The sequence below is a fragment of the Halichoeres trimaculatus genome, unplaced genomic scaffold, assembly GCF_033239565.1.
Source record: "Halichoeres trimaculatus isolate MK-OKI-2021-1 unplaced genomic scaffold, fHalTri1.1 fHalTri1_scaffold_14, whole genome shotgun sequence".
Taxonomy (NCBI): Eukaryota; Metazoa; Chordata; class Actinopteri; order Labriformes; family Labridae; genus Halichoeres; species Halichoeres trimaculatus.
In genome coordinates, this window is record NW_027437192.1 from 31,997,589 (window position 1) to 32,011,903 (window position 14,315).

Consider the following 14,315-nt stretch of genomic DNA (forward strand, 5'->3'; position numbering starts at 1 on the left):
AGCACCGGGCTGCTAGCTGTGCTTAATAAAAAAAGCTACTAAACTACTTACAAACTGACAGTGTTTACTTGTTGTAATGTTAGCATACAGATAGGTCAGAGCACCGATAGCACTACACTGTAAAAAATTTCACCGTAAAATTACAGTAAGTTACTGGTTAATAATTGCATTACTTTCACAGCAAGTTGCTGTTAATATTTTCACAGAAATTTACTGTAAGTAATACACAGTAGTTTACTGTAATTGTTTCACAGTAGTTTACATTAAAACAACAACACTTTACTGTTAATTCACAGTTGCCAGGCCCAAGGAACTACCGTAAAACAGGACAAGCAGCCTATTCTGTGGAGCACAACCAGGCAGCCAATGTCACTGGGCACAGCCAGGCAGTCTATGCTGTTGAGCACACACAGCCAGCCAGCACAGTGGCCCATAGACAGCTAGCTGGTCCATGCCATGGAGCACAGACACACTGTCCCTGTGTGGTATCTTAATGTGCATCAGGGTCTCATATCCACAGTGTTGCCTCCTCACCCATGGTTTTCCTTTTGGGTTTTGCAGATTATTGAGTTGAAACAACTGAAAACGTTAAGTTGGACTGATGCAAAATGTTGATTTGAGAAGAATGAAAATATTTAGTTCATTTGACCTATTAAGTTGTGTTAAATGAACTAGTTTATTTCATTTCAAAGAACTTAATTTATTCAGGTGTGACCAATTGAAGCAATTCATTTAAGTTGGTCCAACTACTTCTTTTTATTAGTTGTACTAACGCAGAATTTCAAGTTGACATGATCCACAAAAACTACACTGGAAACCTTAATCTAAAAATTTTGAGTTGGATTGATTAAAAAAATTACATCACCTCAACTGACTAGAGATTCCCTTTTCACAGTGTAAGCTGACATACAGTCTTTGTTTCTAACGTGATCTAAAAAAGATTTTGTACTCCTATTACTGACAAAGGAAGAGTTTACAGCTGTGCTGGGAGCTGGCCCACACGATGACGCGCTTCATGGCCTCTGATGCGCGCCCCGATGGTCAGTCTGTTGTCCCGGTTGCTGAGGTAACAGAGGCTCCGACCGTCTCCGCTACCGGGTCTTTCCAGCACACTTTTTCTGCGCTGGCATGGATCATTCAGACCAAGCAGTCGCTGCGCCTCGGCCGCAATAAAAAAGCGTCAGAAAAGCAAATAAAAAAGCATCAGAGAAAAGAGGAATTAATATGATGAACTTCACACCAGTTCAAAATGACAATATGTAGATAAAGTAAAGGTGGAAAACAAGAGTACAATAACTTGACAGAATATGTTAAACTTACTTTGGTGGCATCAACCTTGAAAATGTTGAAAATCTGCTGCACGTCCCACAATTCAGTTCATGGAATTTGCTGTGTTTTTGCAGTGGATAGTCTTAATACAGCATTTCATGGTGAAATAATGCAATAAAATGCTGTAAAATCCTGGTAATAACTGAAACAGCAAATAGCACAGCAGTTGACTGTAGTAATACTGTTGTTATTGTAAATTTTAAAATTACAGTCTTATATTGTAATTATTACAGTTAAGTCCTGTAAAGTTGTAATACAGCAATTTACTGTGAGAAAATACAGTGAAACATTGTGAAATCCTGGTAATTTTTTACAGTGTACATATAGCTGGCTACTGCAACGTTTGCATGATGTCACATTTCAAACCCTAGAGCTACGTAGCTGTACTGATAAATAACTTACCTTGGCGTGTTGTATCCAGTAAAAAGTTGTCTTGAACAAAGAAAATTCACACGCCTCGCTAAAAGTAATTTATGACAGTGTGTGTGAGACTTTGGCCAGAAGGTGGTGAGGCAGTCCAACTAAAACAGATCCTCCTCAAAGCATTTTTAAAAACAGTAAGTGAATTTCATCCCTCCTCTTGAACCACCTCTGCTGTTGTTGTTGATAGATTCTAAATCTGAAGTCCCACCCCTTTTAAGTTTGATTGGTCAGTGATAAAAAGTGATAGCATTGTTCCAGATGTTGAACTTCAAGCAGCTGAGGGTGCTGACACCAGGTGTCAGCGGTCCTGCTGATCTAATTTTGTTTGTTTGTATTTTGAAAGTTGCTGGATGTTATTAGGCAGCTTTGGTGCACGACTTCCTGTTCCTGCTCAATCTCCTTTTTGTAAGTTGACATGTCACAGCTCTAGCATCCAGCAAAAATTGAAGCCTTGCGTATCAGCTGTATCCAGCTCCAACTTGCCGGGGTAGAAATGCAGCCGTCACGGCCAAAATACACTGGATATGTTTCTGATTCATCACGGCATACTATCAGATAGGTTACTTTTCAGGTCAGTGTATTAACTTATACTGGATCCATTGCTGTCCAGCTGTGTCCCTGCTCCAGCAGGTTGCAGCAGATATGCAAGCCTCCTGTATTTAGCAGGTGTCTGAGCTGTGACGTGTCAAATTACAAAACAGCAGGACAAGCAGGACAGGAAGTTAACCACAACAAGAAATCAACGTAATGAGTGGAGTCAGACCAGGAGTTAACAGGTTTGAGGTTTTTCTGCCCAACATGAACAAAGAGAGACTTATCAATGGAGTGGGAAGAATCTGCAACTCAAGCAGTCTGTCAATCCTGCAGCATGTCAGACTGAACATGCAAAGAGCTGCACAAACTAAGAACTGACCAGATTTCTTTCCTGAATTTGTGAGCAGAGTGATGCAGTTATGCTCTGATCACAGATCTGTCTGGGACTGAGCTCAGCATCCAAGCTGATGATATGAACTTAAACTGCAACAAGTTTCTAGCGGAAAGTGCTTTCTACACATGATGGTCAGATAGTTTGCATGTACTGTAGTGTTGGTTTGTGTGGTTAACAGAGTTTGTTGGAGCAGTGGTCCCCCAAGCAAAACAAAATGATTGCTGCACTGTCACACCTGAGGTCTCACCACAAACTGAAGCTGCAAAAACAAAACACTTACCACATCATCTGAGCTGGATGATAAACTTTTTACATTTTGAATAAAAACTGTGACTTGAATCCAACTCCAGTTTTAAATTTTCAGGACTCATGACTGCAGTTGTGTACAGGACCCAAATGTAGTCTCGGACCTGGACTTAGATACTTTTGAAGTAGAGAGGCACTTGGACTTCAAATCCAGGACCAGGGTGTGAGGGTAACTTCATCCTCATTTCCACCAAGCAGTTCAGTTTGGATCAGTACAGGTTGGATCGGCAAAGCCTGATTCTGTTTGCATTTTCACAGCTAACCATGACTCTTTGGTAGGCAGAAGCCGATACCCGCATCAGCTGTATAATAACGTGACATCATGGCAGCATGACACAGTGTACCCCACTAATACATCTTACAAAGAAGAAAAACTCAACACAGTAAACATAGAGCAACTATGGAAGACATCCAGCGATTTGTCATTTTACAAAGCACAGTTATGTGTTCTTTAGTATCGCTGTCACACAGGAAGTGACGATTCTTTCCACCGATCAACAAACTGCAGTGTTTCTAGCTCCACCTTCTGGGGTTGGATCAGTATGTCTGGTACCCCAACAGAAGGAAACCAAAAAGTGGGTGCTGTACTGAGATGAACTGAACTGAACCACGTAGTGGAAACAGGGCTTTCATTTTTTAACAACATTCTCTGTTTGGAGAAAAGCTGTTTCATTGTTCACCTGCACTGAAAAAAGAAAACAGTTGGACCAACTTAAATTCTTGCTTCAATTGGTCACACCTAAATAAATTAAGTCATTTGAAATGGAGTTAATAAGTTCTATCAAAACAATTGATAAAGTCAAACTAACTTAAAACTTTGATTGTTCTCAAATCAACATTTTGCATTAGCCTAATTTAAGGTTTTCAGATGTTTCAGATGTTTTTATACTTTATTGCACTAAAAAATGTGACAAGTGGAGCTTACTTAAAAGATTCTAGGAAAACAATTGCACTCAAAAGGTTGGTAAATAAAACTAATGGTCTTAAGTTGAGTTTACTTTATGTCTACTTGTAAAGTTTACTTTACAGCCTATTGAATTGACTCATTTCAAACCGTGAGTGAGGAGGGAGTGCAGTGGATATTAGACCCCACTGTACATTAAGATGTTAACCGGCCAAGAGCATAGACTTTCTGTGCTCCACATGGCATGGACCTGCTGCCTCTGCCCGGTGAAGGTGTGTACCTTTTGGCGTGTTTAATCATTTACATGTGAGATGTGTCGATGGGCTAAAATTATGATCAGAAATGACAAACTGAGTTTTGTCTTCAGTTATATTTAATTTACCATTACTGAGAGAGAATTTTAATTGGAGCTCTCACTGTCGTGGAGCACAGACGGCCAGGCAGCCAGGACAAGCAGCCAATGCTGTGGAGCACAGTCAAGCAGCCTATTCAGTGGAGCACAGACAGCCAGCCTATGCCATGGAGCACAGACAGACAGCCAGCCAGCGGAGCACAGACAGGCAGCTGGTCCATGCCATGGAGCACAGACACTGTCCCAGTGTGGTATCTTAATATGCATCAGGGTCTCATATCTACAGTGTTGCCTCCTCATTCATGGTTTTTCCTTTTGGGTTTTGCAGATTATTGAGTTGAAACAACTGAAAACTTTAAGTTGGATTGATGCAAAATATTGATTTGAGAAGAATTAAAATATTTAAGTTATTTGACTTATTAAGTTGTGTTAATTGAACTTGTTAATTTCATTTCAAAGAACTTAATTTATTTAGGTGTGACCAATTGAAGCAATTAACTTAAGTTGGTCCAACTACTTCTTATATTAGTTGTACTAACGCAGAATTTCAAGTTGACATGATCCACAAAAATACATAGGAATCCTTAGCTTAAAAACAATGAGTTGGATTGATTAAAAAAATTACATCACTTCAACTGATTGAAGATTCTCTTTTTACAGTGTGCATGCATGTTGAAAAAGTTTAGAGGCCAAGAGGTGACCTGAAGACCATCCTGGTGCCTCAGCTCAGACCCAACCTGGAGGACTTCAACTTGGACTTCACTCATCGAGACACAACTCAATTCCACTTCAAGGACCTGGATTTGGTCTTAAAAACTTGGACTTGAGATTCAGCTCGAACAACCATGACAAGTGTTCATGTGATCAGGGGATCAACGCAGCAGCTTTAAAGAAATGACCATTCTGAAACAAAAGCTTCTGTTGCATCTTTTATTTCTTTTGCACCGCTCAGTGCATCATTCATAGAAATATAAATACATCTCAGAATAAGTTAGAGAATAAATAAACATGTACTGACAATCATCAAACATTCAGCATTAACAGTAAACTTCTGAGCATCGCTTACAGCATTCAGATATCTGAGGAGGAGTGTGTTCAGACTGGTCCTGGAGGTTTTCATGTGTCCATGAGTTGAGGATGATAAAAAAGAGCGGAGAAAAAGTGCAGGATGTGGACAAACAGCCTCTGAAGTGCACAACGCCAGTTACAGAGTCAAGCGTCCCCAGAGGCCAATCACAGAGGGATTAAGGGAACAATTGTCGCATTTTTGGCAAGCGGCACATTATTGAAACCTCCTGGCTTATCTTCAATGAAAACATTAAACAGGACATGTGCAATAAACAGCAGACCAACACAATAGAGCTACTGTAGTTGTTGTTGTGCTGGCAGAAAGTATGCAGTATACGGCTGATGACAATGGCCTTGTGTAAAGTTTGTTAGACAGACGACCTTGTGGACAAGCGTCCGTTTTCAAGTAACTCAGAACGCTACATGCTAACCCCCCCCAAACGCAAGGCAGGAGAGGAGATCCCGGCTCTGATACAGAGGAAAGTGGACCAAAGGTCAGCAGTGACAGGGTACTGATGTGACTCAGGGGTATTCAGTAATCCTCTGGAGGGTTTAAAACTGTCCTCAGAGTCTTTCTTCCTCCATCACTCAGTGGCCTTGACTCTGGCGTGCAAGTTCAAAAAACTCCAAACGTCTCCGCCCGAGCGTGCTGTAGCTGAAGGGCAGCAGTCTTGGTGAGCTGCCAGGCCTTTACAGCTCTGTTTTCATCTCCAGAGATGTTTAACTCTGACGCCGTGACGCTGGAGGCATCTGGACGAGTCTTCCACCAGTGGGTGTTGGATCTGTTGGGATCAAACTGCTCCTGGTGCTCTCTCAGTCCTTTCTGCCTGAGTTCTTCTTCACTGAGTTTGCTATCGCCATGTTGGACTTGACCACAGATCTGCAAAGCAAGAGGAGCAAACAGTTCAGAGGGGGCAGTGTAATGATCATCAACCAAAACACAGCATGGGTCTAAACCAGGGCTCTGCAACCTGTGGCTCTTTAGCCTCTTTGTAGTGGCTTCCTCTGGCCTTGACAAAGAAAATCATTAAGATAAATAAAAGTCATTTCTACACCTAGTTGTTATTCATTTTGTTTTTTGTTTATTTTGTTGCACAGCTATCTTGGGGTTCAAGGTGATACCTTTTTGTTTTTAGATTAAAAAAAAAAAGGTTTGAATAACTTGTCAAATTTAATAGCCATAAATGTAGCAAAAAAAACCAACAACTAGCAAACAACAAAATTTGTAAAATTGAAAGACATTAAATGAAAAGTACCAAATCAAAGAGGAATGAAAGTGGTCGATTTAGAAACAGTTATGGAAAATTGAGTTCAAAGTCATATCTTAAAGCCTTGACTTTAGCCACAAATATTCCTAACAAAGTTACTTTTTACTAAGCTGCTAAACTATGGGGCGGCCATTGTAAAGATGCATACACTACAATTAACATTTCTCTACATTAAGTTCATAAACATAACTTTTTCTCTAGATTTAGAGAAAATATTTGTGACATATTTGTCAAATATTATATATAAATATTGGATGTTTTATCGAAATGTTTAATGTTTTATCTAATTGTTATGAATAAATGTCCTGATTCTAAATATTTAGCCACATTTCTTAACATTTAGTTTTCATTCTAAATATTTAGCTAAGACTAAATATTTATGTTAGATTTCTAAATGTTTGTTAAGATTTCTACATATAAAGTGAAATTTTCTAAATCTTGATGTATAATTTCTAAATTATTTAGCTAATATGCTAATTCACACTCCCACCCACCTGAAGCACCAAAATAAAAGTTTAAGGGAGCAATCCAGCCAAGCGGGATTTTGAGAATAACAAGCTCTCCATCTTTGATGTCGGCCCGGAACTTCAACAGTGTCATCAGCACTTAGTACGCTTCTTGTTTAATGGCTGATTTAGCCGACTATGTTTGACATCCTTTAAATCACACTTAGATGGATCGCTTCCTCCAACTTTTATTCTGGTGCTTCGGGAGTGTGAATTTGCTTTGTAGCTAAATATTTAGAAATGTTGACTAATATGCTCAATATTTAGAAATCTGTTCAAAATTTGGAAATCTTAGCTAAATATTTAGAATGAAAATTAAAGTGGCTAAGTATTTAGACTCAGGACATTTAAAAAAAAATCATATAAAACATTTAACATTTATATTTATTTGACAAATATATGTCACAAGTATTTCTCTTAATCTGCATAAAAAGTGATGTTTTAGAGCTACATGTGGAGTAATGTTATTTGTAGTGTGTGCAACTCTACAATCTACGCCCCATACAAAGTAGCTTTTTTTAGATATATATTAATATTGTTTTTTTTTTTTTTGTCATAACAGGTAAAAATGGGCAAAGAATAAAACTTATAAAGCTTTGAAAGCTGTGTTATGTTCTTTTTCTTTTTTTTTTGGCTCCAGACCACATTTCTTTGGTGTAAAATGGGCTAAAATGTGACTTTGATAGAGCAGGTTGCAGACCCCTGTCCAAGCGTTGATGCGTGACTTCATGATTTACCTGAGAGTCTCCAGCAGTTTGCTCCTGTTGGTGCTTGCAGGTTCCTCCTCTCTGGGCCTGTCGGAGCTGTTGACGGAGAGCAGAGAGAGCAGCATTAAAACCAGGACACACTCCTCCTAATGCCCTGGGTAATTAAACCTCTGCTCGCTCAGAGTTTGTTGTGCATCATTTCATTAATTGTTGCTAAATATTGCCGCGTTGCCAAGCAATTTTCCCGGAATTACAAGTGAATATGTTTGAGATGCCTTATGGGCAGGAATGCAGGGCGAGGCTTGGAGAGCGGCACCTCAGATAACATCTCCACACGGGGACTTATCCCTAATGGATTCATGGCTGCAATAAAAGCTGAGATGCATTTAAGATCCCTGAACACAGAAGCACTGGCTGTAGCTGGATTCTGTTATCTATCTTTGTGGTAAAGGATTGGAGGAAACTGGCACCTTTTGACAGTGCTGCTAAGAAACATTTGTGACTTCTTTAAGGCCTTTAAGGAAATGCGGGTCGTCCTCCAGCCCCTATCCTGTGGCTGTGCTATCACAGGCCGGATCTTACACTGATACCTGAGAGGCTACGTGATGGGACGGCCACGCTCCGATGTAGGTTTGATAAAAGATGGCGGGGCTCACCGTGTGTGGCAGAAGCCTGAGCAGGTTTTATCAGCTGGGTTGAGGCATTCGCAGCGATCAGCTGAGCGACGGCGACGAGACTGGGAACTTCCAAGGCCGTAAGGGAGGAGTTTACTGTAAAAGAAACAGGTTTTAGACTAACCATGGTAAAGTTCAGGAGGGTTTTGTTTCTCAGTGAACATCCTCTGCCGCCTCACCTCGGCGTGTTGACCCAGATAATATCCAGGTGACAGAAGTAGATGCATTCTTTATCTTCCCAGCTGCTGCAGGAGCAGCGCTTGGTCCTGACTCGGGGATGTGAAGGTGCAGCCTGAGCTGGCAGCTCTGCCCGCTCTGATAAGGGGAGACCACAACCTGGAGAACAACAAAGAAACCGAGATTAAAGAAGTGCATGTTAATGCTTTCCACTCCTGACTGAGGAGTGAGGGCTTATCACATGTAAACACATCCAAACAGTCGTGACACGTTTGATTTACTCCAAGAAGACAAACACTCCAGCAGGCAAGGCCAAAGGAGAAGGATTAATAATTATGCTCTGATATGAAAGGTAAATATTCTCTGGAAGGCTGAACCAGACCTGCCTTTTAACGCTTGATGTCCAGGCTTCAATCGCAGTGACACAACTTTTTTTTTTTTTGTCTGTTTTCTGATATTTTTTATATTTTTTTCTGGTCAACCTTAAATCCCAACTCAAATGCTCAACCATTCAACTCAATCAGGTGAGAAATATAGACAGATAGATATGAAAATATGTCTATAAAAGCATGTTAAATGAAAAAAAGATGTGAGATTAAGTTTTGCTAAACTTGCTCTGTCATTTAAATTGTATTGTCTGTCTTTTTAAGGCTGGAGATTTCTGCAGATCTGCTGTTTTATATCAAATACAGTCATGCACGGTGCTACTTTAATCATGCAATACTGCAATTAAATCTAAAAATATAATCCTCATTCAAATAAAGTTGTCTCAAAAACTTGTCAAAAGTGTCTTCTTAAAGCCCCCTGACATCCTTGAATAAATCTGAAGTCACTCACCCTCCTGCAGAGCGATGCAGATGAAGAATAAAAGCAGAGTCTTGCTGATGAAAGAAGCCATCCTCGTGGTCTGATGATGCTGTATAGGAGCAGTCACACTCAAGCAGCTGGAGACAGTCCGTGCAGATGTTTTTCTGAGCTGAGGCTGGAGAGCAGCAACAGGTGTTTGTGTTCATGCTGCAGCAGGACGTCTACTTATACCCACCCCACACATGCACACAGCTTCACACACTGTGACTGATCCCACCTAGGCCCCTCCCACTGAGCGCGCTCTGAAACACACTGTGGTTACACAACTCACACATACTCCACTTGCCATCCTCACATTCCAGCAGTGACCTGATAAACAGGGCAGGCAGCGCCCCCCACAGGCCGGGGAAGGTAGGGAGAGCAGCAGCATTCACAGAGACTGATTCACAGGTCAGTCACTTTAAGTCTTCAGTGCTGATCTCACTGAAACTGATGAAGTTTTCAAGTTTTAAACATGACTCATGGATACATCATAAACACTCCTAAATGTGGTCTCATGGTTTCAAGAAATCAGTCAAAGTTAGAGACCACTAAATATATATATATATAAAAAAAAAACTAAAAACAAATCTCAGACACACTCCAAGTCAAGTCTGTTGGTGTCTGAAGTTCACAAGAAGAGATGGAATGCTATGGCCAACAGCTACTGGCTGACAGATGTGAAACTGATAAATGTATCAGGTGAAACCAATGTGTCCCATTAAAAATATGAAATTGCTGAAAAAGTTTCTCTTTTATCAGTCTACTACACTGTAAAAGAAAAAAAAAGTCAAATAATTTTAAACCAATTGACCCAAAAACAGAGAAAATATTGATTTCATCAGCAGACTGACTTAGTTCGGACAACAAACCCATATTATCAAGTGAAGAAATGGAATAAAAACTTTGAGATGATAATAATGGGGATGATTCTTTAATTGGTTAAAAATGGTAGAAATGTCATTTAAAATTCTATGACACCAACATAAATGCAAACTACACATTTAACAAAACACCTGAAAAGTTAAAAACAGATTTTTGACACCAGCTCTTATCTGTCACTGTCCCTACTTAACAGGAAGAGTGGTACAGAGGATGAGCAGAAAGTGAAATCCAAGAAAGTGCTTATGTCTTATTTTTAGAGCTGTCAAAATTCATGCATTAATAGGGATTAAGCCTTCATCATGAATTAGCCATTTAAAAAGTTTGTCCAAGTTGAGTTATGAGTTAGAGCTATGGGGCAGGGAATTATGTTGCGACAGGCAACAGAACCAACCAGCTCAGGATGGAAGACACTGAACAGCATGTTGGCCCTCGTGGAGGGGAATTTGAGTATATATATATATATATATATATATATATATATATATATATATATATATATATATATATAAAAAAATAAGATGGAACAATCAACCAACATAAAGGATTATGCACACCACGTTAATGCAAAGCATGAGTTAGCTGGGGGTTCTGCTAGCACTTCGGCTAACGTGTCGCCTAGCTCGCGACAAACCAACCTTGAGTTATGAACTGAAAGATGTTACGGGGTTATGAGGTAAGTAACAATAAATAATTAAGAAGAAACCAGGGGTAAAGAACAACTTCGAGGCAAATTACCAAAACCAGATGGCAGAGTTTATTCAAAACAAGGAACCCAAAACAACTTAGAACCAGCCTGAGAAAAGTAGGGTAAAAATCAAAGAAAGTACCACGGACAACACAACCAAACTGCAGGCTTCACTGTGGCTGGAGGCCTAGTGGGTTCAACAAAACCCTTCACCAGTTGCTCCACACAGACCAGACCACACCGATCCACATGGGTCTGTGTGAGAGGAGGAATGAAAGAGAGACGAAACCACTCAGCTCCCTCTTATAAAGGCTCCTACTCGTTACCCTGAGCTGCAACACCTGCTGCATCTGCACAGGAGGAACCCGCGCAGGGAGGGACAATTCTCAGTCACAGTTTGTAGACATGAACTGTTAAAGGGTTTATTAAACAAATGAAGTGCAAACATATTCCTTTCTTTCTGTTTTAAAGTTAGTTTTGGGGTTTTTCGTGCCATTTATGGGACAGAGGAGGACAGTGGATGGAGTAGCAAACAGGGTGAGAGTGGGGAGTGACATTGGGTAAAGAGGCCACAGGCTGGACACAGACCTGGGCCACCATGCCACCATGATACAAACCTCATGGAGCACACAGTGGTCTGTGCTCCTTTCCCTCTTTCTTCAGTCTGTTTACTCATGCAAAGAAAAATGATTAAAATAGATTTAAAATGATTGCTATTTAATCATGATAAATTGATGTCAATCCATAGCAACCCTACAACTACTATGATTACTATGATTAAAAATTTGTATTGTTTGAGAGTACTATTTATTTTTGCAAAAAAAAAATGTCTGGGTGAGGGCAATATTCATCTAAAAGTCCAGAAAAACATTTTATTTTAACCCCTTGATGCCTGTTGTCATAAATTTGCGACATACCCTGTTGGGTCTTGATGCAGCTAAAATGACTTTTGTATCCCACTAATGTCTTTTTATTTAAATTCTGCACATACCAAGAATGATATCAAATGCACCTTGCCCCAATATTGGTGGCTAAACTTACTGTATATATATCTATATATACCTATATCTATCTGTCTCTGTATATATATATATATATATATATATATATATATATATATATATATATATATATATATATCTTATTTAAACTATTGAATGTGCTGTATTCAAATTTACAATCTCCACTCAATTTAGAATCTGTAAGAATGTAAAAACACACAGACACCTTTTTTTTTTTTTAATGTAATAGTAAATTAATCTTTAACTTTTATTCAACCAGTGAAGTCAATGAGAACAATTCCTTATTTAGAATGGCAACCTGGCAAGAGAAGCAAAGCCACTCTCAGGAAAGGTGGACCTGGACTAAAAAGGAAGAAAAGATACTGTTAAAAAGGCATCAACAGCACACAGTACACACACTGCATACAGTCCAGATTGCAGACACTGCATAGTTATTATCAATGATTGGAAGCAAACAAGCATCAAGACAAGCAGGCATGGCAGAACAGCAGCACAGAGACAAAACCACAAAGCAGCAGCAGACAGAGGGGGACTGACTGGTGTGTTCAGGACAAGAAATATCAGCCAGCATCTCAGAAAGCTGACCAGTTTGTTTGTTTGTTTGTTTGTTTGTTTGTTTGTTTGTTTGTTTTTTTGTAAATCCTTCTGGTCTTTGTAGCCCTTGAGGAACCTTTATCAGGATATGGAGAGCAGAGCTGGTGTTGCATAAAAATACCAGAAAGACTGAAATGACATGATTCATGGATAAAGGAATTTTTTTTTTAAACCAAAAAAAAAAACAATTGGTGCCAAGCTTCAATTCAACAAAAACAAATAGTAAGCGAGACATTAAAGATAAGAAAAACATCAGTTAAAGTGACCTTAAACTGCACCAATTACTGTAATCCAAAGTCAGCTGGTGGCTTCAGTTTCCAGATGCAGGATGATCCACACCATCAAAGTAGAGTGAGTCCAGAAGCATCACGGGGTGAAGTGAGGCCAGGACACGCTCTCTGATCCCTCTCTTTTTTTTCCACAGACGTCAGAAACGCAGGATGAGGCTGAAGGCTGCAGAGGAAGAGATGAGCTGCAGCGATGGAGACAGACGGAGGGTTTGCATGTGCCACACGGACGATATGAGCGTGATGAAGTCAAGGAGCGCTGAGTGCGGCCTCGGCAGGAAGGAGGGTGAGGTCATGGCACGGTGGTCGCCCACGCGCCTCTCTAGCTGTCACTCAAACAGTGTCTCAGCGTGTCACAGGGTCTGACCTTCATGAAGAGATACAGAGCTGTCTGCCAGTCCAGTGGAAACACACACACACACACACACACGGTCCCTGTCAGTTTCTCTTGCCAGTGACAAAAACAGCCCGGTCGCCCACACCATGTCACTGCGTCATGTCCTACAACACAACAATGTAGTGCTTGTTTCATCAGCTGTGGAATGAGTTATGTAATAAAAAACAACAACTACATCTGTTCACAGGTATTCAGTGGAGCAACAAACAGGATGAATCAGAGAAGAAAGAATGACTTTAAAACCAGGCTTTGATACTAACAGGATAATTAAAGAAGCCGTTCATCAGCTGACCAAAAGTTTCCTGTTGAAAACCCAGTCATTCCCACACAGACCAGGGCCCTCAGTCATGAAGGAGGCCCCCTCAACATCTCCACAGAGTCAGCCGCCGTTTGACGCCCCTGACCAACCTGAAGCTCCATTGGTCCATTGAAGGAAAAAGCCCCAGATCATGATGGTGCCCCCTCCACTGTGCCGCCGTGAAAACATCTCCAGTGGGATCTCCTGGTCATGTCAGTAACCTTGAAGCCATCAGGACGTCAAGGTTCAGGTTTTTTCTTTCTCCGCCTTTCAGTGTCCCATGTTTGCTGCTCTCTGAAAAAGTCCAAACAGAGAGCTTGTGGCGTTGAAGGAGACGAGGTCTTTGAAGACGTGTTTTGTCCTTAGAGCTCTTCTCTTTCTGATGGCGTCTGATGGTTATGGGCTGCAGTCAGCCCCAATAATAGACTTTATTTGGGTCCAGGATCGTCCCCTGTCTTGACAGACAGCCAAGGTCCTGTTAAATGGTTTTGGGTCTACCTCTGGACTTCTTTGTTCCTTAGGATCTTTGAAGGAATCCAAAATGTCAGTCTTACTGCGTCCAACTTCAGCAGAGATGGCGTGTTGTGCAGCTCAACAACCCGACCACATTCAAAGAGACAAAGATTTTTAGCCTTTACCATCAGAAGGTTATGACAGAG

At 40.5% G+C, this 14,315-nt stretch overlaps 1 protein-coding gene across 1 annotated transcript; it reads right to left on the reverse strand.

Moving 5' to 3' along the window:
* Nucleotides 1–5,234: 5,234 nt before the first annotated feature.
* Nucleotides 5,235–9,631, reverse strand: edn2 (endothelin 2). Its single transcript, XM_074687097.1, has 5 exons — nt 9,480–9,631; nt 8,645–8,801; nt 8,448–8,561; nt 7,822–7,887; nt 5,235–6,190 (listed from the first exon to the last, which is right to left on the reverse strand). Exons 1-5 carry the CDS (start codon nt 9,538–9,540, stop codon nt 6,124–6,126), a joined length of 465 nt encoding a protein of 154 aa, XP_074543198.1. The 5' UTR covers nt 9,541–9,631; the 3' UTR covers nt 5,235–6,123.
* Between the last annotated feature and the right edge of the window lie 4,684 nt (nt 9,632–14,315).